General features: G+C 43.5%; 1 protein-coding gene across 1 annotated transcript; it reads right to left on the bottom strand.

Annotated features, from left to right (window-relative positions):
* Positions 1–610: 610 nt before the first annotated feature.
* Positions 611–25,654, bottom strand: Ebpl (EBP like). The gene is made up of 4 exons (XM_020170890.2): positions 25,469–25,654; positions 8,466–8,535; positions 3,110–3,248; positions 611–1,167 (listed from the first exon to the last, which is right to left on the bottom strand). Exons 1-4 carry the CDS (start codon positions 25,637–25,639, stop codon positions 927–929), a joined length of 621 nt encoding a protein of 206 aa, XP_020026479.1. The 5' UTR covers positions 25,640–25,654; the 3' UTR covers positions 611–926.
* Between the last annotated feature and the right edge of the window lie 1,355 nt (positions 25,655–27,009).

Consider the following 27,009-nt stretch of genomic DNA (forward strand, 5'->3'; position numbering starts at 1 on the left):
ATCTAATAAAGGCAGGTGTTGAACAAGCTGGGGTGAATACCTGCTCCCCACCCGTACAGAACCACTGTGATCACCTCCTGAACCACTCATTTCTGAAATACAATGGGCTCTGCTTCCCTCTCAGTACTGAGAGTGAATACCAAACGTGAGCTTTATCTCCCCCCTTATGTAGACTGTTAGCACAGCAGTTTGATATTAACTTTACATTGATCTTATTATTTCTCAGTTATTTTCCCCATCTCTATTTCTTGATTTTTTTTATTATAATATACAATGTATTTCTGTAAGTATCTCAAATCTTCCTCCTTCAAAAAGAACAGATATGATCTGCCTGTGTGGGGTACTGATGTTTATTTGTGATGAGTTAGCCCACTCACTAGTTCCTACTATCTTTTTTATTGAGACAGGGTCTTGTATGTAGTCTAGACTGGACTCAAATTCATGATCCTCCTACCTTAGCTGGGATTACAGGTAAGCACCACCACTACTGGTTTTTGTTGTGTTCACAAATTTGAAAAAATACCAATGTCAAGTAGAAGCATTCGTTTTGCTTCAGTTTTACACTGGTAACCAAAAGAGCTTCTGACAAGATTAAAAGAAGCAGCAATAATTCTATGATTATTGGCTTTATTAATCTGAAACAATGCCACCCGTAAAAGTATGTAATTAAATGTGTTATTATTACAAGTTAATATTTATTCTCCCCCCTTTTTTTCTGTGCTGCTGGGCCCTTGTGCATGCTAGGCAAACACTCTACCACTAAGCTACACACCCGGTATGCTCTTTTCTCATATTGTCATTTAATTAAAAAAACAAAAACTTGCCACCTTATGGCCAACTTAGAGCAGGCTGTTCAGGAATAAGAACATAAAAAGAAAGAGTAGACTGGAATGTTTGATCTCTCTGGCCCATAGGATTTTGAAAAATCACCTGCGTTTTTTCCCTAAATTGGTTCCTTTCTGATGCATCTTCTTGAGTTCTACCCATGACTGCCACAGTAGCAGTCCTGGGATCAGAACCCACACACCATTAAAAAATACCAGATAGACCCAAAAGTACAGCCAACTGTTGGTGTTGAGGTTGGGGCTTCCAATAAGCCACTCTGGGAAGAAGGTCATCCAGCCGCCATAGAGTTCACACACACAGAGGGCAATCTGTATGAAATGTCTGTTGGACAGAAAGAAGCAGGAATGAAGCTGACTGCTTGGTACAGCCCAGCACCCTGAATTATGGCATCTTTTCTTTAAGGGAGGCATAAGTGTAGCCTTTCCACAGAGAACTTCTCTAAGGCTGGGGAAGTAGCTCAGTGGTAGAGAGCGTTTGCCTAGCCTGAGTCCTAGGTTCCATCCCTAGCACTGAAGGCAAAATAAGAAAAAGAAAAAGAAAGACAAGCTTTCCAAAGCTGGACTTCGGGTTCTGTGCAGAGCTCCTTTGATGGGACAAGTTAACCTAATTAATGAGGACTCATTCTTTCCTTGGAGAAGAGTATTGTCCTTTCTAGCAGATTATTCTGAGTTCAATAAGGACTCTATTGTCCCTTGGACAATTCTGTAGACGGCTTAGTAAGGTTACATCAGCCCCAGCAAAGAGACCTGGATGTGAATCTTGTCAGAGCCATAATTTCACTTTAAAAGGAGATAATAATAGCCCTTCTTCACTAGGTGTTAGTAGCTCACACCTGTAATTTCAGCTACTCAGGAAGTGGAGATCATGAGGACTATAGTTCAAGGCCAGCCTGGGCAAGAGCCTATCTCAACAAATAAGCTGGATATGGGGCATATGTCTGTGGTTCTAGATACAAGGGACCCTATAGGTAGAAGGATCACAGTCCAGGCAAAAATGAGAAAAATATTATAATTATTCAAAAATAACTAAAGTGAAAAGGGCTGGGAACTTGCCTCAAGTGGTAGAACACCTGCCTAACAAACATGAGGCCATGAGTTCAAAACTCAGGGCTGCAAAAACAAAAACAAAAAAACCCAGCCCTTCCTCCAAGTGTTGTGGAGCTTAAATGAGATACGTACATAAAGACACAAGTATTGTGTCTGACATACAATAAATACCCAACAATGCAAACATTATAAATGTTTGAAATAATCAATCCACAAGGGCACAAAATAAGTCTGCAGTTGTGGTCATGGAGCTAAAACTATGTGAAAGCACCAAGGAGAAATTAATTATTAATGTTTACTGTCACTATCTCTGTAAAATTGGGTGAGGAAAAGTGGATTAAATGACCTTGGAGCTCTCCTTCAAATCTGAAATTTTTACACTAAAGCTTTACATAAAACTTTAAATATAAATTGGCAGAACATAGAAGTGAATCATCACTTCTTGACATTGTTTTAGGGAATCATCCCCAGAATTGCCAGCTATATACCCCAGGTCACTGTGTTCCTCAGAAGGAGAGAAAGAAAAGGAAAGGGAGGAGAAGAGTTGAGATCTCTCAGAGTCTGACTCAGAGGATGGTTAACTTTTCATTATTCTCATATTTTCCTACCCTTCTGCCTCTCCAAAGGCCATAACCTGCTTCTGAAAAGATCTCTGATTTTATAAGTCTAACTCGGAAGTACCCAGAGCATCAACTTTGTGTCTAGTGGGACGGGAGTTTTCTAGAGTTATGCAGAGCATCCTTTTTATTGCTTTTACCGGAGGCCAATCATCCAACACTGTTAACACCTTTCTTGCCTCCACAGAGACAAGGTTGTTACCAGAATCCTGTTTCTCATTTTTTTTTTTTAATTTATTTTTTTGGCAGTACTGGAGGTTGAACTCAGGGCTTGTCACTTGCTAGGCAGGTACTCTACCACTTGAGCCACTCTACCATCCCTTTTTTTTTTTTTGTATTGGATATTTTTGAGATAGGGTCTCAAGAACTATTTGCAGGCATTGGTGCCTGGCTCATATTTTTTTTGTATTTTGAATGGTTCAAAATTACCTTGGTGACCCTATGACCCTTATGTAAAATCAAAAAATTTGCATTTCTAGTCTAGTTTTTGTCTCACAGACAAATGTGCTCACAACCTACTCTAAGTGTCACTTGGGCATTGGGAATAGCTGCTTCTTCTCTTTTTTTACCCAGACAGAAGAAATAACATATCCTACTTACCGATAATATTTCTCCTTGACTATGGCATAAACGAGGAACAATGCCAGAAACCCATCCAGAACAACAGTCAGAATTTCCAAAGACACCATGGTTGGATCAAAATAAAGCCATCTTGCATCAGCTTTGCCATATTCTTTCCCTAAACACAAAACACCTGTGGTTACTCACTGGCAAGCATTTTTATGACAGTTAATGGAAATGACCTTTTTCCTTAAAGGATGAAATGAAAAGAACACTCACCACTCCCTCTACATTCTCCCTAATGCCTGGCACAAGCAATAATAATAATATTCTATTTGTAAAATATTTTACAGTTTCACGTATGACATGCCCTCTCTACCCTGGGCTCTTTTCATTATAAGTAGCAGAATTTTAAATTAAGTCAACACAGTCAGATTTTGCAAAGATCATCTTTAATGATGATCTTGGTAAATGCATTGTAATTCTGTACTTAAAAATTTCAATATCAAACCTGTAAGTATAATTCAGATGTGGAAAAATAGTTATTAAGGAAATGTTTATTAGTACATTTTTGGTGTTTGTTTGAGACAGTCTCACTATGTAGCCCAGGCTGGCCTGGAACTCGAGATCCTCCTGTCTCAGTATCCCAAGTGCTGGGATTACAAGGCGTGCCACATCTGGCTGAAAACACATTTATGAAATGAAGAGAAACTGAGTACTAAAGGTGTAGAGGGGTGGTGTGCCCTGACTCCGGGGCACATTCAAAGTGGATAAAGGTGGGCTTTGCAGCCTACTTTGCGGACAGAGTGCTCAGTAGCAACAACTACCACGCAAGCCTTCAGTTGTGCTGACTGGGCAGTGAATACGATCTAAGAATCGTTCCAGACCCATGAGCAGAATGCTTCTTCTCGGGTTGGTGGAGTGGCTCAAGTGATAGAGTGTCTGCCTAGCAAGTGCAAGGCCCTGAGTCCAAAACCCAGTACTGGCAAAAAAAAAAAAAAGAAAAGAAAGTTTCTTCTAGAAGCTGGGCATGGTGATGCATGCATGCCTAAAATCCCAGCGACCTAGAAGGTGGCAGCCAGAGGATCACAAATTCAATACTAGCCCTAGCTGAGCAATGGTAGTGAGACCCTGATCCCAAAAATCAAAATACAAGCTGGGCACTGGTGGCTCACATCTATAATCCTAACTTCTCTGTAGGCAGAGATGAGGAGAATCAGAGTTTAAAGCCAACCCCGGGCAAATAGTTTATGACACTCTGTCTTTAAAATACCCTACACAAAAAGGGCTGGCAGAGCGGCTCAAGCAGTAGAGTGCCTGGCTAGCAAGTGTGAGGCTCTGAGTTCAAACCCCAGTACCACCAAAAAAAAAAAAAAAAAGGGATGGATGGAGGTATCTCAGTGGTAGAGCACATGTAGTGTGTGCAAGGCCCTGGAGTCTATCCCCAATACCACATTAAAAAAGAAAAGAAAGAAAATTTTTTTCTAGAATGTGGCATGAGTCAGGAAGTCTTTTATAGCTAGATGCATGGGCATGCACAGAGGAGGCCTTTCTTCTCCCTGCTTCATTTAATTATTTTTTAATTGATAAAAGTAATACATACTGGCGCTACAACCTTGAATGATGAAAATGAAAAAGTGAATGTCCCCACCTTGTCTCTTCCTTCACCTACTGTTCTCATATTACTTTGAGAATATATAAATGGTCAAAAATGAGTTCTGGGATCTGATTGGTGAGTTATGCAAAGCTCTCATAATGGCTAGAGGAAGGATCCCTTGTGATCAGGACAAAGGCTTCTCTTGAAAGGCTGTCTTAAGAGAAAGGACTATTTAATGAGGTAACACATAAGACACAGGCTGCAAGAAGGCCCTGTGTAAGTCCATGTACAGCCTCACTCATCCTTAGATGACTGACTGCCATGCCCCAAAATAATGTATTATGTGGAAAAATGAAGTATTGAAAGGAAAAATTTCCCCCAAATTTACCTATTTTTATTTTTTAGGGGTGCTGGGGTTTGAGCTCAGGACTTCATGCTTGCAAGACAGGTAACTCTATGGCTTGAGCCATACCTCCAGCCTTTTTTGCTCTGGTTGTTTTGGACAGGGTCTCTTTTGCTGCCCAGGCTGGCCTGGACCACCATCTCCCTATTTTAAAATTCCCTCTGTGGCTGGGATGACAGGTGCATGCCACCACACCAGTTTTTTACTGTTGACATGGGGTCCCATGAACTTTTTACCTGGGCTGGCCTCAAATCACAATCCTCCTGATTTCAGCTTCTCAAGTAGCCAGGATTACAGGTACAAGCCACTGGTGCCTAGCTTCCTCCCAAAATTTAAAAGTACATATAACCCCTTAAATTTAAATGTACATACAATAGGCAAAATGTACCAGCTGGTACATCCAAAATCTAAGGATATCACTTAAATAAATATCAATGCTTTAGGAGAAAAGATATTAGTGGGTATTTAGACATTAAATACAAAACAACCTTCTGGTGCCTGGTGGCTCATGCCTGTATTCCTAGCTACCTGGGAGGCAGAGATCAGGAAGATCGCAGTTCAAGGCCAATTTGTGCAAATAGTTTTAGAGACTCTATCTCAAAAATACCCAATATAAGAAAGGGCTGGCAAAGTGGCTCAAGTGGTAGACTGGCTTGTGGCCCTGAGTTCAAACCCCAGTACTGCAAAACAAAAACAAAACAAAAAACCCTCCACCAAACCACCATCCATTTATTCTTGAATTCAACAAATCTTTTCTGAACATGTGAGAATCTCTGTGCTGGGCTTGGAGAAGGCAGCAGCCACCAGGCCACAAAGTCTGCCTGCAAATGGCTCACAGTAGTAGGGCTAAAACCAAACCTGCCTACATGATGGGTAGAGAACATGGGGACATGGAGGAAGGGGCACTGGAGAGTGAAACCACTGAAGGTTCCCCGGAAAGGGTGTTGTGATCCATTCCTCTTCACCCTGCTGGGTCATGGAGATGGCCTGACACAACACCTGACACTGGACAGATGTGATGGATGGCAGTTTATTAGTCACACACACTTACACCTGGGGAGGAGGTCACTATGCCAGGAAGCACCATGGGAGGGCATAAAGTGAACCACCAAGGACCACAGAGGCAGGCTGGGTATTAACAGGAGGATGAGTTTACATGAGAGGATGTGACTGGTTTGCTTGAATAATTCTGTGGGCTGGTGGGGAACTGAAGCTGGCTCTCTAGAGACAAGGCTCCCTAGGTACAGGGATGCACTGTGGCTGTTCCCCACAGCGGTGAGGAAGTTGAGGGCTAGGGAAGCAGAGTGGGGAAAGGAACTTGGAGTTAGACCACTTGAGGCCTTCCAGGTTTTACCAGATGTCAAGGCATACAGAACACTGAACCTTGATTTCAGGTCTTACCACATGTGTGACTCTGAAATTGGGAGAGGGATAGGGATGTTCTAGGGAGAAGTATGTGCAAAGGCCTAGGGCCAAGACCGCAAAAAGTATCAGTAACTACAGATAAGTCCACAAAGGCGAAGAAGACAGTATGGGGACAAGAGAAAAGGCAGGACACACATAGGCCCTGCTGGCCACCGGTCCCCTTAACTCCTCCTTTGCTAGTTAAACGTGTAAATAACTAAAGGGTAAGCAAGAATGTTAGAAACGTGATGTGATCATTTCCACTTATTTTGTGATTGACAACTAGTGGGGACAGGTTCAGAGGGAAAAGATGTAAACTGATGGGAGGTCCCACTAGCTGAGCCTGTGTATGCTCAGTCAGCAAGAGGAGATGAGGACGTGGTGAGGGTCATCATGTGTATGGCTGGCCTAAGCTTGCTGAAGCCAAGGACAGAACAGGCTAATGTCCAAGAGGCCCTGGCCCAGGCCCTCCAGACCAGAATCTGCATTTGAACAGGATTCCCAGGCGATTTTGTACATTTCAGAGTCTAGGAAGCACTACTTACTTTTGTTGTCTATTGGATTTTGCTTTCATGAAAATGAAGGGCATTATACTCAATGAGTTTTCACTTCTATAAGGTGATCAATGGACACATGAAGATGACTGGGAAAGACCATGTAAGACACTGTACTTCATGGGATGGAGCACAATCTGACCAAATCACTTTCTCTGATGCCAGGTAGGGCAGCCAGGGTGGGAGGATGCAGAATGGCCTCTAACAAAGGGAACCAGAGGGGTGGTGACTCAGGCTGGGTGCCAGCCATCCTCAAGCAAAGTTTAACAAAAACACCCATCAACAAGGTGCACAGCTGCACTCAGTGCAGCCCTGGAACTGATGCAGCAGCATCCTGGCTAAGGAAGGGGGCTCAGATCCCCGAGTGACCACCGGATAGGACTTTGAGGTATCCAGGATGACACACTTTTTCAGAAGCACTAAGTGTAGCTGACTCAATTCTCTAGAAGTTTCCTAAGATTAGTAGAGGCCCTGGGTTCCCATCCCCAGCATAGAAAATAGTGGGGGAAGAGTGGATGGGTGAGAGAAAGGGAGGGAAAGAGAGGGGGTGGGAACGATGAAGAATTAGAGATGCAAAATCTGAAAGCAATTATCCTGAGCAAAGCAGTTTTACAGATGCGGCAAAGATGCCACTGCATGGCTCGTTTGTCAGTATTGACAGAATGTGGTGGGAAGAGGACACCACTTAATGAGTGGTGGCTGACTTACAGTGAGAGTGAAGAAGGTAGGGAAAACTAGTTAATAGCTCTGCAGGGTAGGAGGAGATGGGAAATTATCTACACAAATACAGACACAGATGTTCAATAAAAAAGATGGTTTTTTGGGGGGAGGATACTGGGGTTTGAACTCTGTGGCTCACACTTCCTAGGCCAGGTGCTCTACCACTGAAGCCACACCTCCAGCCCCCTAAGATGATATTAAAAGTCTAAACTAACCACCCAGTTTAAATGCTGCAAGCTCCTCAATTTGTACTCGTACAAACATTTTTGGATCTTTTGTTTGTTTTTCAGTGCTGGGGCAGGGCCTTGCTTATGCTAGACAAGGACTCTACCACTGAGCTACATCCCTAGTCCTACATACAAACATTTTTTAATATACAGCTTTACTGAAATGTAATCCACATGGCATACAACTCACCTGTTTCAAGAATGAGTTTTAGTATTCACAGATTTGAATAACCACAATCTAATTTATAACATCCATTGTCCCACAAGAAATGTATCCATCAGCAGTCACTCCTCATATCCCCCCAACATTCCCACCCCTTTCCCCAGCCATAGGCAACCACTAATCCATTATCTTACTACAGAGTACCAATCTAGTATTACATCTAAATAAAATCAAACAATATGTGATGCAGACATTCTTTTAATACACAGCCACATGTGCAATTCATTTCTGCCCACATTTCAAATGCAAATGTTTTTAATTACTTACATAAAGATGCAATCAAGCCTTCAGACTCTGCAACAGTTCCTACTAAAGATAAATAGACAAAAGTGCCTTCCTGGAAAGAAGAAAAGGAAGACATACTCCAGTTTAGCATCACAACCACAGGATGGCACCCCAGATACATGGCACTTCATGGCAGCATCTCCCAGCATCCGCATCCCAGTTGGTGGCCTGAGTTCCACACCATCATAGCCTTATGCAGTGTGATCCTGGAGCCTGGCTACCAGGACTTGGAAATGAACATGTCTAAAACTAATGTATAGTAACTGCCATTTTTCAATGATTGGCATTATGAAATCAGAGATGTGTTCTTAAATGGAAAAATTAAGTGAAAATTTTGCACAAGAGCTTTGCTGTTGTATTAAATAGAGTTAGCTCTAGATGATTCCAGGAATCTTAAATCTTTGAGAAGAATTTCACAGTGTAATGGAGTATTTAAAGGCTGCTTTTGTTGAAAAGCTCTGACTCCTTTCTTGGGCTCACAAATTGCAAAAGAAAGCAGGAGGAAAGCCTGGCATTCCTGTTTCCATTTTGTATCTTCAGTCACTTTTCAATCACCTGGAATCCAAGAAGGACAGGACTGATTGATAACCTGTTTACAAGGAGGGATAGAGGAAACCATCCTCTAAAAGAAACAGCAGAGACCCACAGGGCAGACCACCTGCCAGGTAGCAATGAAGTGTTTATTCTGACCATTGATGACAATAACTTCTCTAGAACCCCTCCCAAAACAAGGACTCATAATGATCCCCTGGACACACCTGTGGCCAGGACTGTTTGATAATTATATACACCTCTCTCTTCCTACCCCCAATTCTTTGTCTATTTAAACCCAAAGCTCATGTCTGTACCTGGAAGATGGCTGAAGATGGGCGGAGTGCTTACTCTGCCTCTTCCCACCGTGTGTTCTGGCCTGTGTAATAAATCTCCTTTCTCTATTACCATCTCTTTATCTGGCATATAGGGGTGAGTGGCCAAACCTGACATGTGGAACCCCAGGAGTTTGGGCCTGGGGCCTAAGACTCTAGTTTCAATAGGAATTCATTTTTTTTTAACTTCAACAAAAACAAAAACAAAAATCTTCTAAGCTTTATCTTAACAAAAATGGCAGTCAAATATCTGTATTAACAGACTTGTACTCCCTCACTCTCATGAGGGTAAATTTAGAAAGACTTAAAATGCTTACCGGCTTTCCCTTGGTATTTAGGTATTAACATATCTATAGTTACATTTGGTATTTTCCCATCCCGAGTGTCTTTTTGCCTAAGCATTCAAAAACTGAACTAGAATTCACTGAAATAGCTGATGTCATGCTGCTCCCTAAAATATTGTTGCTGGTCAATACGACTTTCTTTTTTAACCAAAACAATCATTTGTATGACATTAAAACTGTCTGTGCCTCCCCTGGATCACTTCCAGTACCACTTCCCAATTACCACTTTAACCATTCTAACTTCTTCTCATAACATGCTTATACTGCTATTTCTTTACACTGCTCATCTTCAGAAGTTATTACTTAATTTATACTACTTCTCTTTCTCTTTCCCAGTTCTCCAAGTTTTTGATGGCTATATTATTCTTCTATGATCACCCAAATATGTAACTTAATGACATGAAAATCTTGGCTTGTCCATTCATCAGTGCAATGCAGCCTGTTGACTTCTTACTGTATTAGAACAGCATGAGAGCCCCCCACCCTCCATTTCCAACTCTCAACTTCTGTACACCTTGCTTATATGGACATTGTTGAGATTAATTACACTTCCACTCTTGTTCTATAAACACATTTGCCTTCCCAAAAGATGAAAAGCCACTCAATTTCACTTACAATATTGTGATTATAGAAATATTGGTTCCATAATTTCTTTCTCTACAGATCCAGTATTTGTACCTGTGTCACTTAAGGTGAATGTCTAAAATGGAATATCCCAAGTTGGGATTTTAAACTGAGGGCCTTACACTTGCTAGGCAAATGGTCTCTTCTTTAATTTCTCCAAACCATGCTATATTCTAGGTTGCTTTACATTTGGGCCATGAGTTATTTCTAAGATATTTTATCCTATAGTTTGTAATTGCCTTTTTTTCTGATGGAGAGAAAAAAACCTGACATTCTTCCTATCTCATAAATGTCTTCCAGCTTTTTATCCATTTTAATCTCAATTGATAAGAGGCTTTGAAGCAGGTTTATTTATCTTTTCTCCAGTCTTTTAAGTCACTTAATTGGTAAATGTGATTTGTCTGAGTACATATAAAATCACATTCTTTAATGGAGATTAAAAAATAAGTATGAGATAAATAGAAGTATTTTTACACAAATAAATATTCCCAAGCCACTTACTTTGAAATACTTTATTTTTACTAGCCAGTTTTTTATTTTTAGCAAGCAGAGCCATAGTGGGAAATCCACACCACTTCCTTGGCTTGGCCTAGGAACTTTCTAGATAAAGTACCACTGGTCTGGCCAGTAGGGGCAATAGAGCTGGGCTGAATTTGACCATGTTTCAGCCCCAGGCCAATCTATGAAGGACTTTCTAAAATTAGACTGTGGATCTCATCCAAAAACTAGATGCAACCTCTACTGGCAAACTTATTAACTGGGCTCATGAACAAAATACAGATTCCAACACCAGGTCAAGGGCCTTTCCTCAGAAGGAACTGTGGGTAAGAGCAAAATGGGGATCTGGAAATTAGTAATATGTAGGCACCTATATTTATTCCATGTCACATCTATGTGACGTTTTACTCATTTAAAAAAAATCTTAACTCAAACCCTCCTCTTCCAAGAAACCATCCCAATGTCCTAGTATTAATTTCTCACCTTGCTAAAACTCCCATGTTACTGACTTTGAGTTTCTGTAACTATCAGAATTCTGCTGGTCATGGATCACTAACTCCAACAAGAGCACACATCTTTGGGGTCTGGAATATCGTCATCTCCTTCTTACAATCAACAAGAACCTAGGAAGATAGTTTGTATTCAGTGTTTGCTAACTGTGAATTAAGTTCACATAACAAATTACTAGGAGACATGCCCTGATGGGGCTTCTAGAACACACTATTTGCAAAGGCAGCGTGCAGGGAGATCTCGTGTAATTATGAAAGGAAAATACCAGGATCCTTGTGGTGTTTGAACTGTTCTTGATTATTGTACTAGATGCACAAACCAACCCAGCTGATTAAAATATGAATCTAACACACACACACAAGTACAAGTAAAACTGGGCAGCCTGGATAAATTCAGTGAACTGCATCAATGTCTACATGCTGTTAGTGACAGTATATTATCATTTGCAAAATGTTACCACTGGGGGAACCTAGGAAAAGTGTTTCCACCATCAATGCACCAGGGTTCTAATTTCTCTACATCCTTGGGCAATGCTTGTTATTTTCCTTTATTATTGTTCTTTTATGATAGTCATTCTAATGGGTATGTAGAGGTTTTGACTTGTCATTTCCCAATTACTAGTGATTTTCATGCCCAGATAGACTATTTGTAAATCTTCTTTAGAGAAATGTCCATTTAAATCCTTTGTCCATCTTTGAGTCATCTGTTTTCTTGTTAAGAATGTAATGTTTTAAAATTCAGACATCACCACTTGGTATTTGACTTGGTCCATTTTGTTGCTACAACAAAATACTTGAGACTGTGTGCTTTTGCAAAAAAGAGGTTTATTTTGATAACAGCTCTGAAGGTCCAAGAGTATCTGTGTGGCTCTGGTTGGGGTCTTTTGTCTTTTACCTATACCACAACATGGTGGATGGCATCCTGGCAGAAGCACATGTGAGAGGGAGAAATCACATGGTAAGACAGGAAGTCAGAGGGATTCAGGGGCCAGGCTTGTCCTTTTTATAAAACGTCAAGAACTGGACTAGTAGAGTGGCTCAAGGTGTGGCTCAAGTGGTAGAGTACCTGCCTTGGAACTGGGAGGCCCTGAGTTCAAGCCCCACTAGTGCCAAAAAAAAAAAAAAAACAAAAAAGTAGAGTGGCTCAAGTGGTAGGGCACTTGCCTAGCAAGTGTAAGGCCCTGAGTTTAAACCCTAGTATCCATCCCCACCCAAAAATCAAGAACTCCACACTCAAACCATGCCCAAATCACAGCTGCACTTGAACTCTGTAGGTGAGACTGCTCCCCTGGCAAGACTAATCATTAATTCTGATAAAGCCACAGGGACTCTGTCTTAAGAACCCGAGAACAAGAGCTGTCAATCCATGGTGGGACCATGGAGTCTGGTGAGTCTTTGCGTGCCAAATCCCTTGTTGTCCAGAACCTTCTCTATGAACACTTTTCTCCTTGGTGCCTCCTGTTAGAGCCAGACAGAGTTCAGTTCTCTCTTACCAGAATGCATGACAGTGACTTGTTTCTTTGTTCATCTCCCGACTAGTAAAGCTCCTTCAGAGCAAGCCTGTGTGTAGACTACATGCAATGAACTCCAAGTACACGTTGGGTAAATTTCCACTAAAAGCCCCAGACTGGTTCTTCTGACCAGCTATCCTTGCTAGGCAGGCACTCTGCCACTTGAGCCACAACCCCAGTCCATGACCAGCTACTCTTGAACCATGTAGTATTAGCTCAGTCACCTAATGTTTTTTGTCTTTAGTTGTTTTTTTTTATTTTTCTTTTTTAAAGCTACAGTAGAGCTGGAATGGATCCAGAGGCATAGTTTGCAATGGCTCTTGGCTTACCATTTGCTACACGGAGAAAATGTTCTTCTCTGACTGAAGAAGTAAGACCACTACAGACACAGGAGGGAGGACAGATATGGACTGGGATTGCCTAAACAGCAGGTCATGTTTGTCCCAGGTAGTACAGTGATTCTTCATACAGACACTGCCTTTATGTTTTATAAAAAAGGGAGCCAAACAGATCTACAAATACTTGGCTTTTGACTTCATAAAGTAGGCAACTGCTAGAAACCATTTTATCCTTTTTCAAAATAACTCTAAGCTTATAATCCTTCTCTACACCATCAAATCCATCTACCTCTGTATTAATCAGCTTTTTGTTACCATAATAAAATATCTGAAATAGGCCAACTTTATAAGAAAAAGGTTGATTCAGCTCACAGTATTGGAGGCTGAAAGTTCAAATGGCAAGGCAAAGGCTCTGGCCCCAGGGTAGATGGCAATGGTAGAGTGTATATGGAAGAAGGAACACATCTCAAGCCAAGAAGCAGAGAGGGAGGGTCCAGGTCTGCTCCATCTGTAACCTTCTGATGGGAACTATCAAGGGATCCCATGAAAGCTACAATCACTCCCCCACTTTTTTTGGGTGGGACTAGGATCTGCATTCAGGGCTTATGCTTGCAAAGGAGGTGTTCCAAATACCCGAGCCATACTTACAGTCTATTTTGATCTGGTTATTTTGAAGACAGGGTCTTACAAACTATTTGCATAGGCTGGACTTGAATCTCAATCCTCCGGATTTCAGCCTCCCAAATAGCTAGGATTATAAGCAGGAGCCACCCAGTGCCCAGCAGCCAGCTCTATCATCCCTTTTGAGGATATGCCGCCAATAATTCAAGGACCTTCCACTAAGTTCCACCTCTTGAAGGTACCACTATCTCTCAATACTACCACCCTGGGTACCAAGCATCCAGCACATGGACCTTTGGGGGATACTTAGAAACCACAGCAGCTCTACTGTGGCTCACATTGAGTCCTGAAGAGCCCCGCCACAGGAAGGACGATGACGGTCAGGGGAAGAACTCAGTGAAAAGTGGTGAATGTGTTAGTATCAGGGTTCCAGGTGACACCTCTGGAAGGTTCTGGGATTTCAGACTGGCCTGTTCTGCCCCTAAAGGAACTCAAGAGAAATGTAAATTAGCAGATACAGGCTGACTGTTGCAGGCCACACCATATTCAGCTCATTCTCCTCAATGCAAAACCAAACAAAGGAGTCTCAAGCCTCCTTCCAAAGGACCAGCTGTTATGGTTCTAAAGAACCATTTGGGGCTCCTGAACCAAATTTGCTGTAATTACACAGAGACCCAGAATGAAAAACATTATTTGCTAAGGCCTAAAATTATCTGCAGAACTGCAGAGAAGGGAGATAGACATCATTCCTTCCATGAATTCATACTTTATATTAAATAAACTATAAAGTGCTTTTTTTTCTTTCCTTTTAATGGTATTTCTAGGCTCTGGAGCATGAAGTTACTTGGACTTGCAGAATCAACATGGAAAGTTATCAGCTCCAAAAGTCTTTAGTCATAATGCACGGCAGAGATTCAGTCCTTTACAACCAAAGTCACTGTGAGCTCCCCAAGCCTCTGAGGTACCAGGCTTGGATGAGAGATGTGTGGGCAACAGCTAAGAGCCACTTGCAGGATGATGGCCTCATAAGGAAGGAAGGCAGGCTTGAGGAGACACAGATGTTAAGAGTACAGTCAGATACTGGCAAAATTAAGCTTTAGTCAAATCAAGCGTAGTCAGCTTTCTGCATCCATGGGTTCCACATCTTTGGATTCAACCAACTGTAGATTGAAACTGATGGTTTCATCTGTACTGAATACACACAGACTCTTTTCTTGCCATTATTCTCTACCCAAAACAGCTTAACAACTATTCACACATATTTACATTGTGTCAGGTGTCATTCTTTGAAACAATTCAAAGAGTAGGAGATGATTGTGTGGGTTACACGCAAGTACCATGCTATTTTATGTAAGGAACTTGAGCATTCATGGATTTTGGTATCAGGAGGGGGGTCCTGGAATCAATCCTCCTTGGGTACTGAGGGACAACTGTACAAGACTTCGATAGGCTTTAATTCTGTTATCAATAAAGGAGAGTAAAGCTCTCAGTGATCAGCTAGGAAATGAATACCTGAATGAATGAATGGCTGAGTGAATGAAATGAATAATTAGCAGAGTTAGACTAGACCTGCACCTCCCCTTTAGACAGGCTCTCTCCCTCACTTGCGGTCTTGAGCCCAGCACTTGGAAAGCTCCTAATTGCTTGCTTTCGGGATGCTAAGGGCCCTGGAAGAGTGTCTATCCATTAGCATAGGTTCAGGTGTGGCAGGAGGCGCCACAGAGAGGGCTGTGGGGTTTGCAGCTGCTTCAGCCTCAGCACTGCTGGGGGACATGGGCTGTCAATGCCTATGAATCATGTGAAGGCCAAGTCCATGGTGACACCCTGACTAGTCGGGTCAGGAACTCTCTCTGATGAATCCCGTGCTGCCATGCCTACGATAATCAGAGAAGCAAGCATCTGACCCGGAAGCAGCGCAGCCTTATGTTTTAGAGAGGGTCTTAATCAGTACACAGGGGTAAAGTGCCACGAGGTCCAGATTCACTTTAGTGATAACAAAAGAAAAGGGAAGGAGAAAGAAAAAAGGAAAGAAGCTGGGTGTGGTGGTATATACCTGTAATCCCAGCTACTTGGGAGGTGAAGGCAGGAGGAGCATGACTTTGAGGTCAGCCTGAGCTGCCTCAAAGTCCTTGCTCTGCAGCACAGGGCAGGCACAGTACATTAAAAAGCAAACAAGCCTGGGTTTGCTATCCTTCTGCCCTGTAGACTCACTTTTCTATCACACAAACCTGAGTTTTGGCATATAGGAACAGGATGAAAGTGAACAAGTAATCCAAGCATGGAGTATGGTGAGGAGTCACTAGGGGATAAAGGAAGAGAGAATTGCATTTATTGAGCTGCACTAAGCACCAGGCATCCTACGTTCTTGCCACTGAAACGAGTTGCATGAGCCACAACCTAGAAATCACCTGGGAGCTGCACTGGTTGTCAGTGCAGACTCTCATGTCAAGTTTGAAAAGTACTGCCCTAAATTATAAAGGCTAATCTAATGCTCATAACAACCCTCATATGGAACAGTATCCCTGTGCTTTTCAGATAAGGAAAAGGAGACAGAAAGTTCCTTTCCTTCCCTTCCTCATTACAGAAAAGGTTTCCTGTGGGGAAGGATCCTGCCCGAGGTTTGCCAGCTGGCAGAGGCTGTGTTCAAGGCCTCATCTGTCACACCCGAGCCCAATCCTTACCCTCTCCTACCCTGCCCTGAGCTTTGTGAATGGTAGTCAGAACTATGCAGTAACTGGCACTGCATAGTTGAGAAGTGGGGTGACAAGGGCAGTGAAGCACTAGAAACTCTGTCTTAAGAAATGGCTAACAGGCTTGGGACTCCTGGAGCTCCTGTGGAACAGGGACTTCACTTCTATTTGGGTTACACGAGAAGGCAGAGCTGAGCTCCATAAATGGATGTCACAAGGAGGTGAATTTCAACTCTACATTACAACTTTCTTATAACCAGGGCTATTCCAGTTTGGGGTGGGAAAGGTGTCATTGCTGAAAGTTCTCATACTAAGGGTGGATGACACCACAGCTGCCTGGGACCCCATCTGAGTCCCAGCTGCTATCACATCCCCCACCCGGCACCTGGTGCTCCTGGGATGTCTGCTGTGGACATGTACATTGTGCAGTGTTGTTGTGGAGCCCACTGGCCCTGCAGATTGGGAAGCTATGGGAGGCCACTGCCTATACTGAGATGGCCAGGCCTTTGGCTACAGGTGACTGGAACCAGACAAGGAGGGATGCACTAACTCAAGAGCAGACTGCTCACTCATAGGCTGGCTACTGGTCTGGGAAGCGGTCACCCTCATTGGGATGAGATGGACAATGACATCCTGGCCCTCCGGAACACAAAGGGAGACACAGGGAGTGAACCTGACCAGATTCTGAGAACTAATGCGAATGAGAAGTCATAAGAGGCCAAGCACCAACCAACATTGTGATTAACTCGTTACAATGAAGCCCAGTGTCCTCTAGGACTACAGTAAAAAAGTGCTACAGACTGGGTGCTATAACTGACAGTCACGTATCACCTCGGTCCTGGAGGCCACACATCTGAAAACCAAGGTGTGGGCAGGGCTGGCTCCTTCTAAAGCCGTGAGTTGTCACCTGTCCCATGCCTCTTCCCTGGTGGTCTCAGGATTCCTTGGCTTCTGGATGTTTCACCCTGAGCTCTACCTTTGTGTTCCCATGGTGCTCCCTGCAAATGTGTCTCTGTAGTCAAGTCCCCCTTCTTATGAAGACACCATTCATATTGGATGAGGGCCCACCCTAATGACCTTGATAACCAACTCTGCAAAGACCCTTTGTCCAAATAAGGTTGCACATTGAGGTACAGGGATTAGGACTCCAATGAATCTTTTTTGGGTGACACAGCTCAGCACATTCCATGTGAGTATGTATAGACACGATGGAACCCAGAACAAGAATAAAGGGCAAGAAAGGGGCCACAGGAGTGGAAAGAGAAACAATTAACGGGCAGCTGCTTCGGGTTCAGACTAGCCTCCAATTCCAGACAAGACCCAGCTGGACCTGAGCTGTTGCTGGGTTTCCATGGGTTGGCATCTCCCTTGTGTCACATGTGTCCTACATTAAAACCCCACCCTCAGCCAAATAGCTTCAACTGGCAGAAATGATACAGCACCAGCCACCATCTTTAGGAACTTTGATGCTGAAGATGAAACTGCCTTCTCCTTTTGTTCCCAAAAGAATAAACAATGTGGTCAAACAGGGTAGAGGCTTTTACTTTCACCATGCAAGTAACATCTCTCTTCCTCAGAAAGTGGTTCCCACGTAGGGGTCATGGTTTTGAAATCACCCTGGGATGAGTAAAAAGCACCAGTCTGGCCAGCATGCTAGTTTATAAATGATCTTGAGGTCTTTGGGATGGGATGGGATCAACCTTGAACTGTGCAGCTAGGCAGTGTGAAGAACTGAAGAGGGAAGGATAGAAAGCAATAGTCCTTATCCCCAAGCCTAGAAAAGGGGTAGCAACTTCCCCATGGACCTCAAAACAAAACCAGGTCAGGTGCAGTGGTATGTGTAATCCTAGCTACTAGGGAGTGGAGATAGGAGTATTACAGTTATAGGTCAGCCCAGGCAAAAAGTTAGTGGGGCCTTATCTCAACAAGAAAAAGCTGGGCTTGGTGGCATGTGTGCCTGTTAGGCTAGCTACTCAGGAGGCTATAGGTAGAAGGATCATATTGCAAAGCTATCCTGAGAGGGGGTGGGGGATGTGGGCAAAAACTTAAAACATTATCTAAAAATAAGACCTTATATAATAACCTAAAATGAAAAATGGCTGGAGGGATTGCTCAAGTGGTAAAGTACCTGTTTAGTAAACACAAGGCCCTGAGTTTAAATCCCAGTACTACCAAAAAAAAAGAAAAGAAAAAAAATCCTGTGAAACATTACAATGGAGACTTCATGAAAGACAGTGATTAAACCTTAACTCAGGCCATCTGACAGGTTTCTCCTGGGTACAAGAGCTGGGCTTTTGGGAGCTTGCTCTACATGGGTACATTCAGAAATGTGTAAGAAGTCCTTTCCCACAGGATTAATAGTCATTCTTAAGACTCAGATATACTAGCTTACTTTTTTTCCTATGCCCTTGCTCCCTTCCGATTGCTTTCTTCAGCTCTGACGGTTAGGTTAGGTGAAATGATCTTTCCAGAGAGGGATCTTTTGGAGAAAGAACAGGAAACAACAGAAAGGATAGAGAGGAGCTGGTAGAACAGAAGCAGGACAAGTATGCAAAGGAAAGGTGCCCTAGCAAAAGGTGAAAGGAGTGGAACAGACTGGGTGACCAACTGGTCCTGGAAAACTAGGGTGTTTGTCATCCCAGTCGGGAGACCACAAGAAGGATGTGAGAGGCTCCCACAGCCTGAGCTGTCCCCTGAATTTGCAGAGAAGTTTGATGACATGCTTCTAAACCCAGCTTGTTAGGAGGTGCCCACCTTCTCCTCCTTGTGGCTACCACAGCATTGAAACATCAAAGCTCTTCCAATCATGGGGCCACCAACTCCATGGCACCACTTTGCAGAAGCGCTGGGTGCCATGATTAAGCCTTCTGAAGTTTTCAAGGGTCTTGGTCATTGTCAGCAGGGTGGGTCTTGGTTTTGGAGTTCTACTCATAAATGATGTATGTTTACGTGATTACGGAACTATGCAAGTTTTGTTTTAGGACTGTGACTAAAAAGGACTCTGACATCATAGATAGCCAAAAAATGAGACCTAAAGGCAAAGGACTGATAAATACTAAATTGAAAGGCAGGATTGTTCTTCTCTTCACCCAATATCAATAAATACATGAATAGCCTCTCCACACCAGGTACTATGGCAGGTACTGGAGAGAGGAGAAGACAAAGTACTTACAAATTGTTATAAAGAAGAAGACAGGGACTGAGATAACTTGCCTAGAATGTCTTTTCCATTTCACAGGAAATAAAAAATATTTTGCAAGCTGGATGCCTGTGGCTCGCACCTGCAATCTTAGTTACTTGGGAGGTAGAGATCAGAAGAATTATGGTTTGAGGCTACCCTGGGCAAAAAGTTCTGGATGCCCCATTTCAACCAGTAGCTGGGCGCACAGACACATACCTGTCACCCCAGCTACAGTGGGAAGTATAAAGTAGGAGGACTGTGGTCCAGGTTGGCAAAAAGTGAAACCCTATCTCAAAAATAACCAGGGAAAAAAGCATAGAGGCATGGTTCAAGTGGTAGAGCTCCTGCCTAGCAAGCGCAAGACCCTGAGTTCAAACCCCAGTATTCTCAAAAGAGAAAAAAGACATGAATCCTTTGAGGCCAATCAACTGAAAAAACTAATTGCAGCATTAAAAGTTTTTGAAGCATTTACATTTCTTCCCTATACAAAAAGGTCTATTGCAGCAAAAACATTCAATTAAATGGTAAAAATACCCACAAAGTAAAAAATATTAGTGATAAAAAGGAATTAAGTATCCAGATAAGAGATCCTAAGAATGCATCCATACAGACCACATTTCATTATTATTAGAGAATTGTTATGGTTTAAATATGAAATGCCTCTCTCAACTGGGAACCAGTTGATTGGTTTTTGAATCCTGAGGGCTCTGACCTAATCAATGGATCAACCCTTGATAGATTCATATGATGACATCATCAGAGGTGGTGAAGAGTAGGAAGTGGGCTTAACTAGAGGAAGTAGGTCACTGGGGGCATGCCCTAGAAATATGTGCCTTGTCCCCTGTACCTTCTTCTTGCTCCCTGCTTCCTGGTGGCCATGAACTGAGATACTTTGCGTCACCACGTTCCCAGCCATAAGGCACCAGAAACAATGCCCAGAAACAATGGTGCCAGCTAACCATGGTTTAGAAGACAGGGACTGAGATATCTTGATACCATGGTTTGAAACCTCTGAAACTGAGCCAAAATAAATCTTTCCTCCTTGAAATTTTCTCTCAGGTGTTTGCTCACAGTGCTAAAAACCTGACAATGTGGTTCTGAGCTTCCAGGCAGCCAGAGTATGAAGGGAGAAATTTATATTGTTCCTGCTGTCAGAAAGGATTAAACAAATTAATTTTTAGGAGAAACTAAGCTTCTCCTCACACTTGTTTGCAAGAAATTTCTCCCGTAGGTTTCACATTGAGAATGACATTAGTTATTACTGTTCTTTGCATGTAACAAGAGAAAAATTCTGCTCTTTTCTAAGTTCTAAAAGGACAAGGGCCATCTGTTTCATGGCACCAGGCACTGAAGTAGGGACTCAAACATTTGTGGAAATGACAGAATTCTGAGATTCAGTGACACAGACAGCCATTCCTCTTGCTAGGTGGTACAGTCTTGTTCATGATACTAGAAAGTTGACTGACCTTGGGTCTACAGAAGCACCAGGGCTGCCCACCCATGCTGGTAAAAAATGGATGGTGAGTTCTTATATGAGCTTTCGGTCTGGTAGCACTTTGTAGCTTTTTATCAGCCTATAGCTGAGCCAGTTGCCATTCAACAGGTCTGCCAAACAACAGTTAGACTAGCAAGGCCTTCCTAGAAAGGGTATCTCAGAGAAGAGCCAATGACGATGATCATGCCAAGGAAGGAACGGGAAAACAGGGGCCAATAACAGACTGAAGGAAAAGGCAATTGCAGACCTAGTGATAAAGCAAGTGACAAATCCAGTAACAGACTGTGAAGAAAAAGGGACTTCAGATGTAGTGATAAAGTCAGTAATAGACTGAAGGACAAGGTGACTTCAGACCTAGTGATAAAGCAAGTGGCAGGGGGAAGAGACTGAATGATGGTAGTGGATGGTGAGGGACAGTTGGTGATGTGTATGAACTGGAGAAGTGTAATGTCCAAAATATAAAAATTAATTGGGATGTAAGCAGCCACTGGCCCTCAGGGTTTCTTAGAGAAAACAACCTGTGAGTGTGAAGGAAGAGTGAATGGAGGAACAGGAGGTCTTCTGTGACTTCTGTCCTTCACCTTGAAGAACAGGCCTAAGTAGAACCCTACAGGGACAAAACTGTGAGAACAGCAAACTCCCAGGGTGGTGGATCATAGGACAAATTGTCAAAGATTCAGGTCAATTTTCACACCAGGCTCTTATAGACAGCAAGGGCTATCCTCTTGTTCACACATCCAACACACTTGGATCTCCCCAAGTTCAACAGACCAGGCCCCTGCCACCAGACATGCCTCTTGCTTTCCCTCCCTCCTCTCCCCCACCCACCACTGACCTGCCTTCCTTGCCTTTAGCTTCTGGTGCTCCAGCCACTGGCCTGCTGAACGCCATGTGTCTTCACCTTTCTCTTTTTTTTCAATGGTACTTCATGAATAGCTGTCCAAAAGTTCCCAGAACCCTGTCCTTCTGGCTTTCACAGAGATTTCATTGCACAGTCATGACTAAAGAGTGGATAACTATGCAGTATGATTGGATGGAAAGGGAATGATCCAATGGTGGCAGTCTGAATGGTGTCACCCAACAAGGCCTAAATCTACAGATTCTTCTTGTCTTCTCTACACAGCATTACTCCCTTCCCCCTTTCAGAAATGGGTTTTTTTCTCATCCACTATCACAGAGGGAAATCAGAGAACTGGTTATGACCAACTTCAAGACGAACAGGCTGTGGAAAAGAAATTCTAATTTCTGCCTGTCTGGGGGAGAAAAAGGAGCAAGTGAATTCAGGGCAGAAGGTCAAAGAGAAATTTTGCTTTTGAGGGCTAAAGCGCCCCAAGACTGCGATCTTTCACCTTTTTACTCTGAAACTGTCCTGCAGATGCTTCAGGAGCAAGAACAAAAGGCCAAACACTTTAACCTTTTCAGAGATCTCAGTCCATTATGGCAGAAGGGTGTGGCAGAGCAGAGCAGTTCATATGACAGCCAGGAAGCAGAAGGTGGGGGAGGGATGCCTGCAATAGCTTTTTCATTTTTCCCCATTTATTCCTTCCATTCTGTTTTGTTATACACACACACACACACACACACACGCACATGTTGGTTTAGTGGTTCAAGTGGTAGTGTCTACCTAGCAAGCAAAAGGCCCTGAGAGGAAGCCCCAGTACCACTAAAAAAAAAGTTTAAAATTCTATAGATACTATCTTAGCCCTGCTGCTTCCTTGCTCAAATCCTTCCTAGTACAGAATAATATTCAAATATTCCTATCTGTCAATGTGGACTTGAGGACGTTCCCTATACGAAGGCACGTGCACCCCGCCTTCTGCTTCTGTGTCTAGAAGGCTAAACTCAGATTGCAGGAGGGGAAACCCCAGGAAGTGCTAGTGCCTGACACGCCCATAGTGATGTTGAGAACTAGTGCCCCAAACCACTTATGTGGTATGCTGCCATGGTTCCTCCCAGGGTACGGTGGGAAGTCTTCCTGCCCACCATTCTAGCCATACTGGGCTGACATGAAGACCAGTGCTGGAGCCCAAGGTAGCCACCTGTGTATGTTAGAGTTTTCATCACTGAAACAAAATCCATGAGGTCATAACTTAGTGTAGGAAGAATTTATTTTGCTCATTGTTCAGCGGTTTCAGTCTATCATGACAATGTGGATGCACAGCACAGCACAGTGGTAGCCAGGAAGGAGGTGGGGGAAGACAGGGAGAGGGAGAGGAGAGAAGGAGGGGGCGGGGGAGAGAGGGGGAGAGAGAGAGAGAGAGAGAAAGAGAGACAGACTTTTTCCCCCCTCTTATTCCATCCTGGTCCCCAGCCTATGGGATGGCATCACCACATTCAGGGCAGGTCTTCCTCCCTTAGCTAATCCTCTCTAGAAACATCCTCAAAGACACACCCTGAGATGAGTTTCTCAATCCCACAACAATGAATCAAGATTAACTCTGGTTGCGTATCTTTGGGCTGAACCACCCCTTAGAATGTTTGGCTTGAAACTGTCCAACAGGAAAGCTCTGAGTTTGATGGCAGCCAGCAAACTCATGCATCTCTCTTGACTGGGGACGTTTAGGATGTAAAGAGAGGCAGGTGAAGTCTCAAGTTCCAGGGAACAAATAGGATGGGGGTTCAGTTCTTCATGAGGCTGTACTTTCCAGCATTAGCAAATGCCGTATTTCTGGATATCTGTGAGTACATTCCAACCAAAGCAAATACGGGCATGCGCTTTTCTTATAGTCCTCAACTGCTTACTTCAAGTACCTTTCCCATTGATTTCTGAGATATGTGCACAAAGTTATTGGTGGGAGCAGTTTGAAATAGCAAAATAAAAAATGTGTTCATTAGAACGGGCTGGTTAAATTTTGTCAGACGTATCTCAATTTTAGAGAGGGTAACAATATTCGTGTCATGTGAAAAAATGTGCATCTTAAATTTGAGAACTAAGGTATGATATATTCACACAGTGGAATGTGAATTTGCAGTTAAGACTGGTAAATGGCTTAGGAAGGGGCTATGGGGGACATGTGCTTAAGAACAGGGAGAGGGGAGAGCAAAACAGTAATTCTACACTTCAGACTATACCTCAAGGTGCCACGAATGGAGGTAGGTGTCCGAACACCTGTAACAATCTAAGCTCAAAAGGAAGCTTAAACTAGGTGGTGGATATACAGCTATATTTTGTAGTATTTTTAAACCTTTTTTGTATATGTCATAGTAATAATATAGTAGTAAATACAGTAATAAATTTTTCTTAAGTGGGCCTAGCAACCTATTTTACTGCCCCTGTTCTTTGGAAGAACCTGTGTTCAAGTGATAGCTTAAAGATCAATCTTTTAAGCAAGACTTGATGAAAATTTTCACTGTCTCTTATCTCTACATGTTATTATGAAAGAAGGAATTTCATCATTCCAGCAACATTTGGTATTGGCACATACATAAGTGTTTTCTTATTATTTCTCAATACTATGAAATCTGGCTTTACGTTAGTTAAAGGTTTCTCTGGATTTAACGTAGTTGATATTACAAAGAAAAGTATTTTGGCATAGACTTTTTTAAAAGAGAGTGTGTGTAGGGGCATTTCAATAGAACAAGCCTGGTTCGCTGTTTATAAAGTGGAATTTTTATTTTTGCCTGCAACTGCAATAGTTTTTATTGGTGTGTGTGTTTAGGTCAACCGTCCTACTTATATGCTGATGAAAAGGGTGGAGTGAATTTAGGACAAGTTTCCTAAGGCCTGGAGTCAAACAGTTCAAGTTTTGGAGTCAGACTAACTCAAAATCATGCCAGCGGTGTGGCACTGGAACGTCACCTAACTCCATGAAATGGGGACAAGAATAAGTAGTTTATGGGATGTTGTAAAGATGGGAAATTTTAAGCACAGCTCGGTGCCTGGTACATAGTAGGCACAAATCGATGGTCATTACTACTGAGGCAGAGAGCTTTGTTTTGGTGCAGGCCTGGACTTGGCGCTTCCAAAAGCTCCTAATTTTTTTTTTTTTCAATTCAACATTCAAGTGCAGGCACAAAGATGACGAGGCCTCTTGGCAGCTCACATTCAAACTAACAGAACACGTCCAGAAATTCCTCTAGTAATTTTGTTGGGGGTTTTAAATTTGATAGAGGAATTAGCCGCACCTGGGAAGCGGCGCTGTTTGGACTGGGGGTAGTGTAGCCTCTCGCCAAAGGCCACGTGCGCCAAGGCCTCCAGGGACCTCCGGGTCCCCGCAGACTTCCCGCCGCAGGACCTCCTCGCCTCCGTCCCGTCCAGGAAACCAGCCGGAAGGGAGGCCGCGACCGGAGGCAGGCAGCGGCACTTACCAGCACGAAGTGCACCAGGGCGTCGTAGCAGAGCCAGGCGAGCACCCCGCGGTCCGCCACCCGGCGCCCGCGGCCCAGGCGCAGGCCCAGCGCGCAGCCCGCCACCAGCAGCGCGGCGCACAGCAGCAGCGAACGGCCGGCCGCGGCCTCCAGCTCCCAGCCCGCGCCCATGCCGCCGGCTCGGCTTCCACGATGACTGCCAGCCACCCCGCCGGCCGCGCAGAGAGGAGGCGGGGCTAGCGGGGCGCCCCGGGCTGGGCGACCTGAATGGGCGTGGCCTCGTGCGAGCGTGACCTCAGCGGGATTCCATGAGCTAGGCTGGCGCGAGCCGTAGGGATTCCCCTCCGTCTTGTCTACTGGCTACTCTGCAGAACCCAGAGGTTTTGCTCATTCCTGCGATGCAGGTTCCGGGAATCCGGGTCATGCCTACAAACTCGTTTAACCACTTCCACCAACCCTATTCCAAGACCAAACACAGAGACTAGAAATAAGGGCCACACATTTTGTACACTTAAAAATGAAATGGTTGAAGGGATATTTTATGTGTATTTTACCTCAATTAAAAAAAGTGCTTGGGCTGGTGGAGTGGCTGAAGTGGTAAGAGCGCCTCCCTAGCAAAGGTGAGACCCTGAGCTCAAATCCTAATACCACCAAAAAAAAAAAAAAGTGCTGGCACAAGTTCAAAAACTTCCCCCCTAGTCACTATACCATTCTTTATGTAGCAGGTAACGTCTAACGAAGTTACCGTTTGTTCACACACGTTGCTAGTCTCTTGCCACTAGAGCATAAGCTCCACAGGACCAGGGGTTGTGACTGGCTTGTTTTACTGCCTTATCCCACGCACCTATTACAGACTTCGGCATATCCTCATTGTCCAGTTAAGTAACTGTGACTGAAGGCGTATGGCCAACCCTGCCGCCTACGCTCTGGATTCTCCCCTGTAACTTAGGAAATTGATACTCTTCCTTTGTATATTCAGCGTATTTCTCAACTGCATCTCCCCCACAATTTTTTTCACATCATCCTTTAGCAACCACTTTGTCTTCCTCTCCTTCAGGGTAAAATAGAAAATAGAAAAGGAATTAAAAAAAAAAAAAAAAGCAACAAACCCAATCAGATTCAGTCTTCATATTCTGTCCCTGCTCCTTACTCCTTTCTACTTTTTCTTTTTCTGACAGTTCTGGGGGTTGAACTCAGGGTCTCATGCTTGTTAGCCAGTGGTTCTACCACTTAAGGCATGTTCTCAGTCCTTTATTCCAGTTTCTGTCTTCATTACCACAATGACAAAGCTCTTAAGGGGAGTGGTGGCCTCCATTATCACTAAACCCGAAGTACAGTTACCTTGCTTGACTGCTTAGCAGCACCACTGGGCAATGACACCTCTTTACCTTTTGGTTTACTTCCTATGTCCCTGGTCATTCCTTGTTTCCATTGCAAGCTCATCCTACCACATTCCTATTGAATGTTGGAACTTCACAACAGTCTTAAGTCCTATTCTCACTCCAAATATACATCGGGCACTGCCCATTGAACTAGGCAGA

This window comes from Castor canadensis, chromosome 10 (genome assembly GCF_047511655.1).
Source record: "Castor canadensis chromosome 10, mCasCan1.hap1v2, whole genome shotgun sequence".
Lineage (NCBI taxonomy): Eukaryota > Metazoa > Chordata > Mammalia > Rodentia > Castoridae > Castor > Castor canadensis.

Bases quoted from the DNA above. Each gene is read 5' to 3' on its own strand.
- Ebpl (XM_020170890.2), bottom strand. From the start codon at position 25,639: ATGGGCGCGGGCTGGGAGCTGGAGGCCGCGGCCGGCCGTTCGCTGCTG. The intron at 8,536-25,468 runs GTAAGTGCCGCT...TCTTCTTTCCAG, and splicing joins CCCTGGTGCACTTCGTGCTG to GAAGGCACTTTTGTCTATTT. The intron at 1,168-3,109 runs GTAAGTAGGATA...TCTGTCCAACAG, and splicing joins GTCAAGGAGAAATATTATCG to ACATTTCATACAGATTGCCC.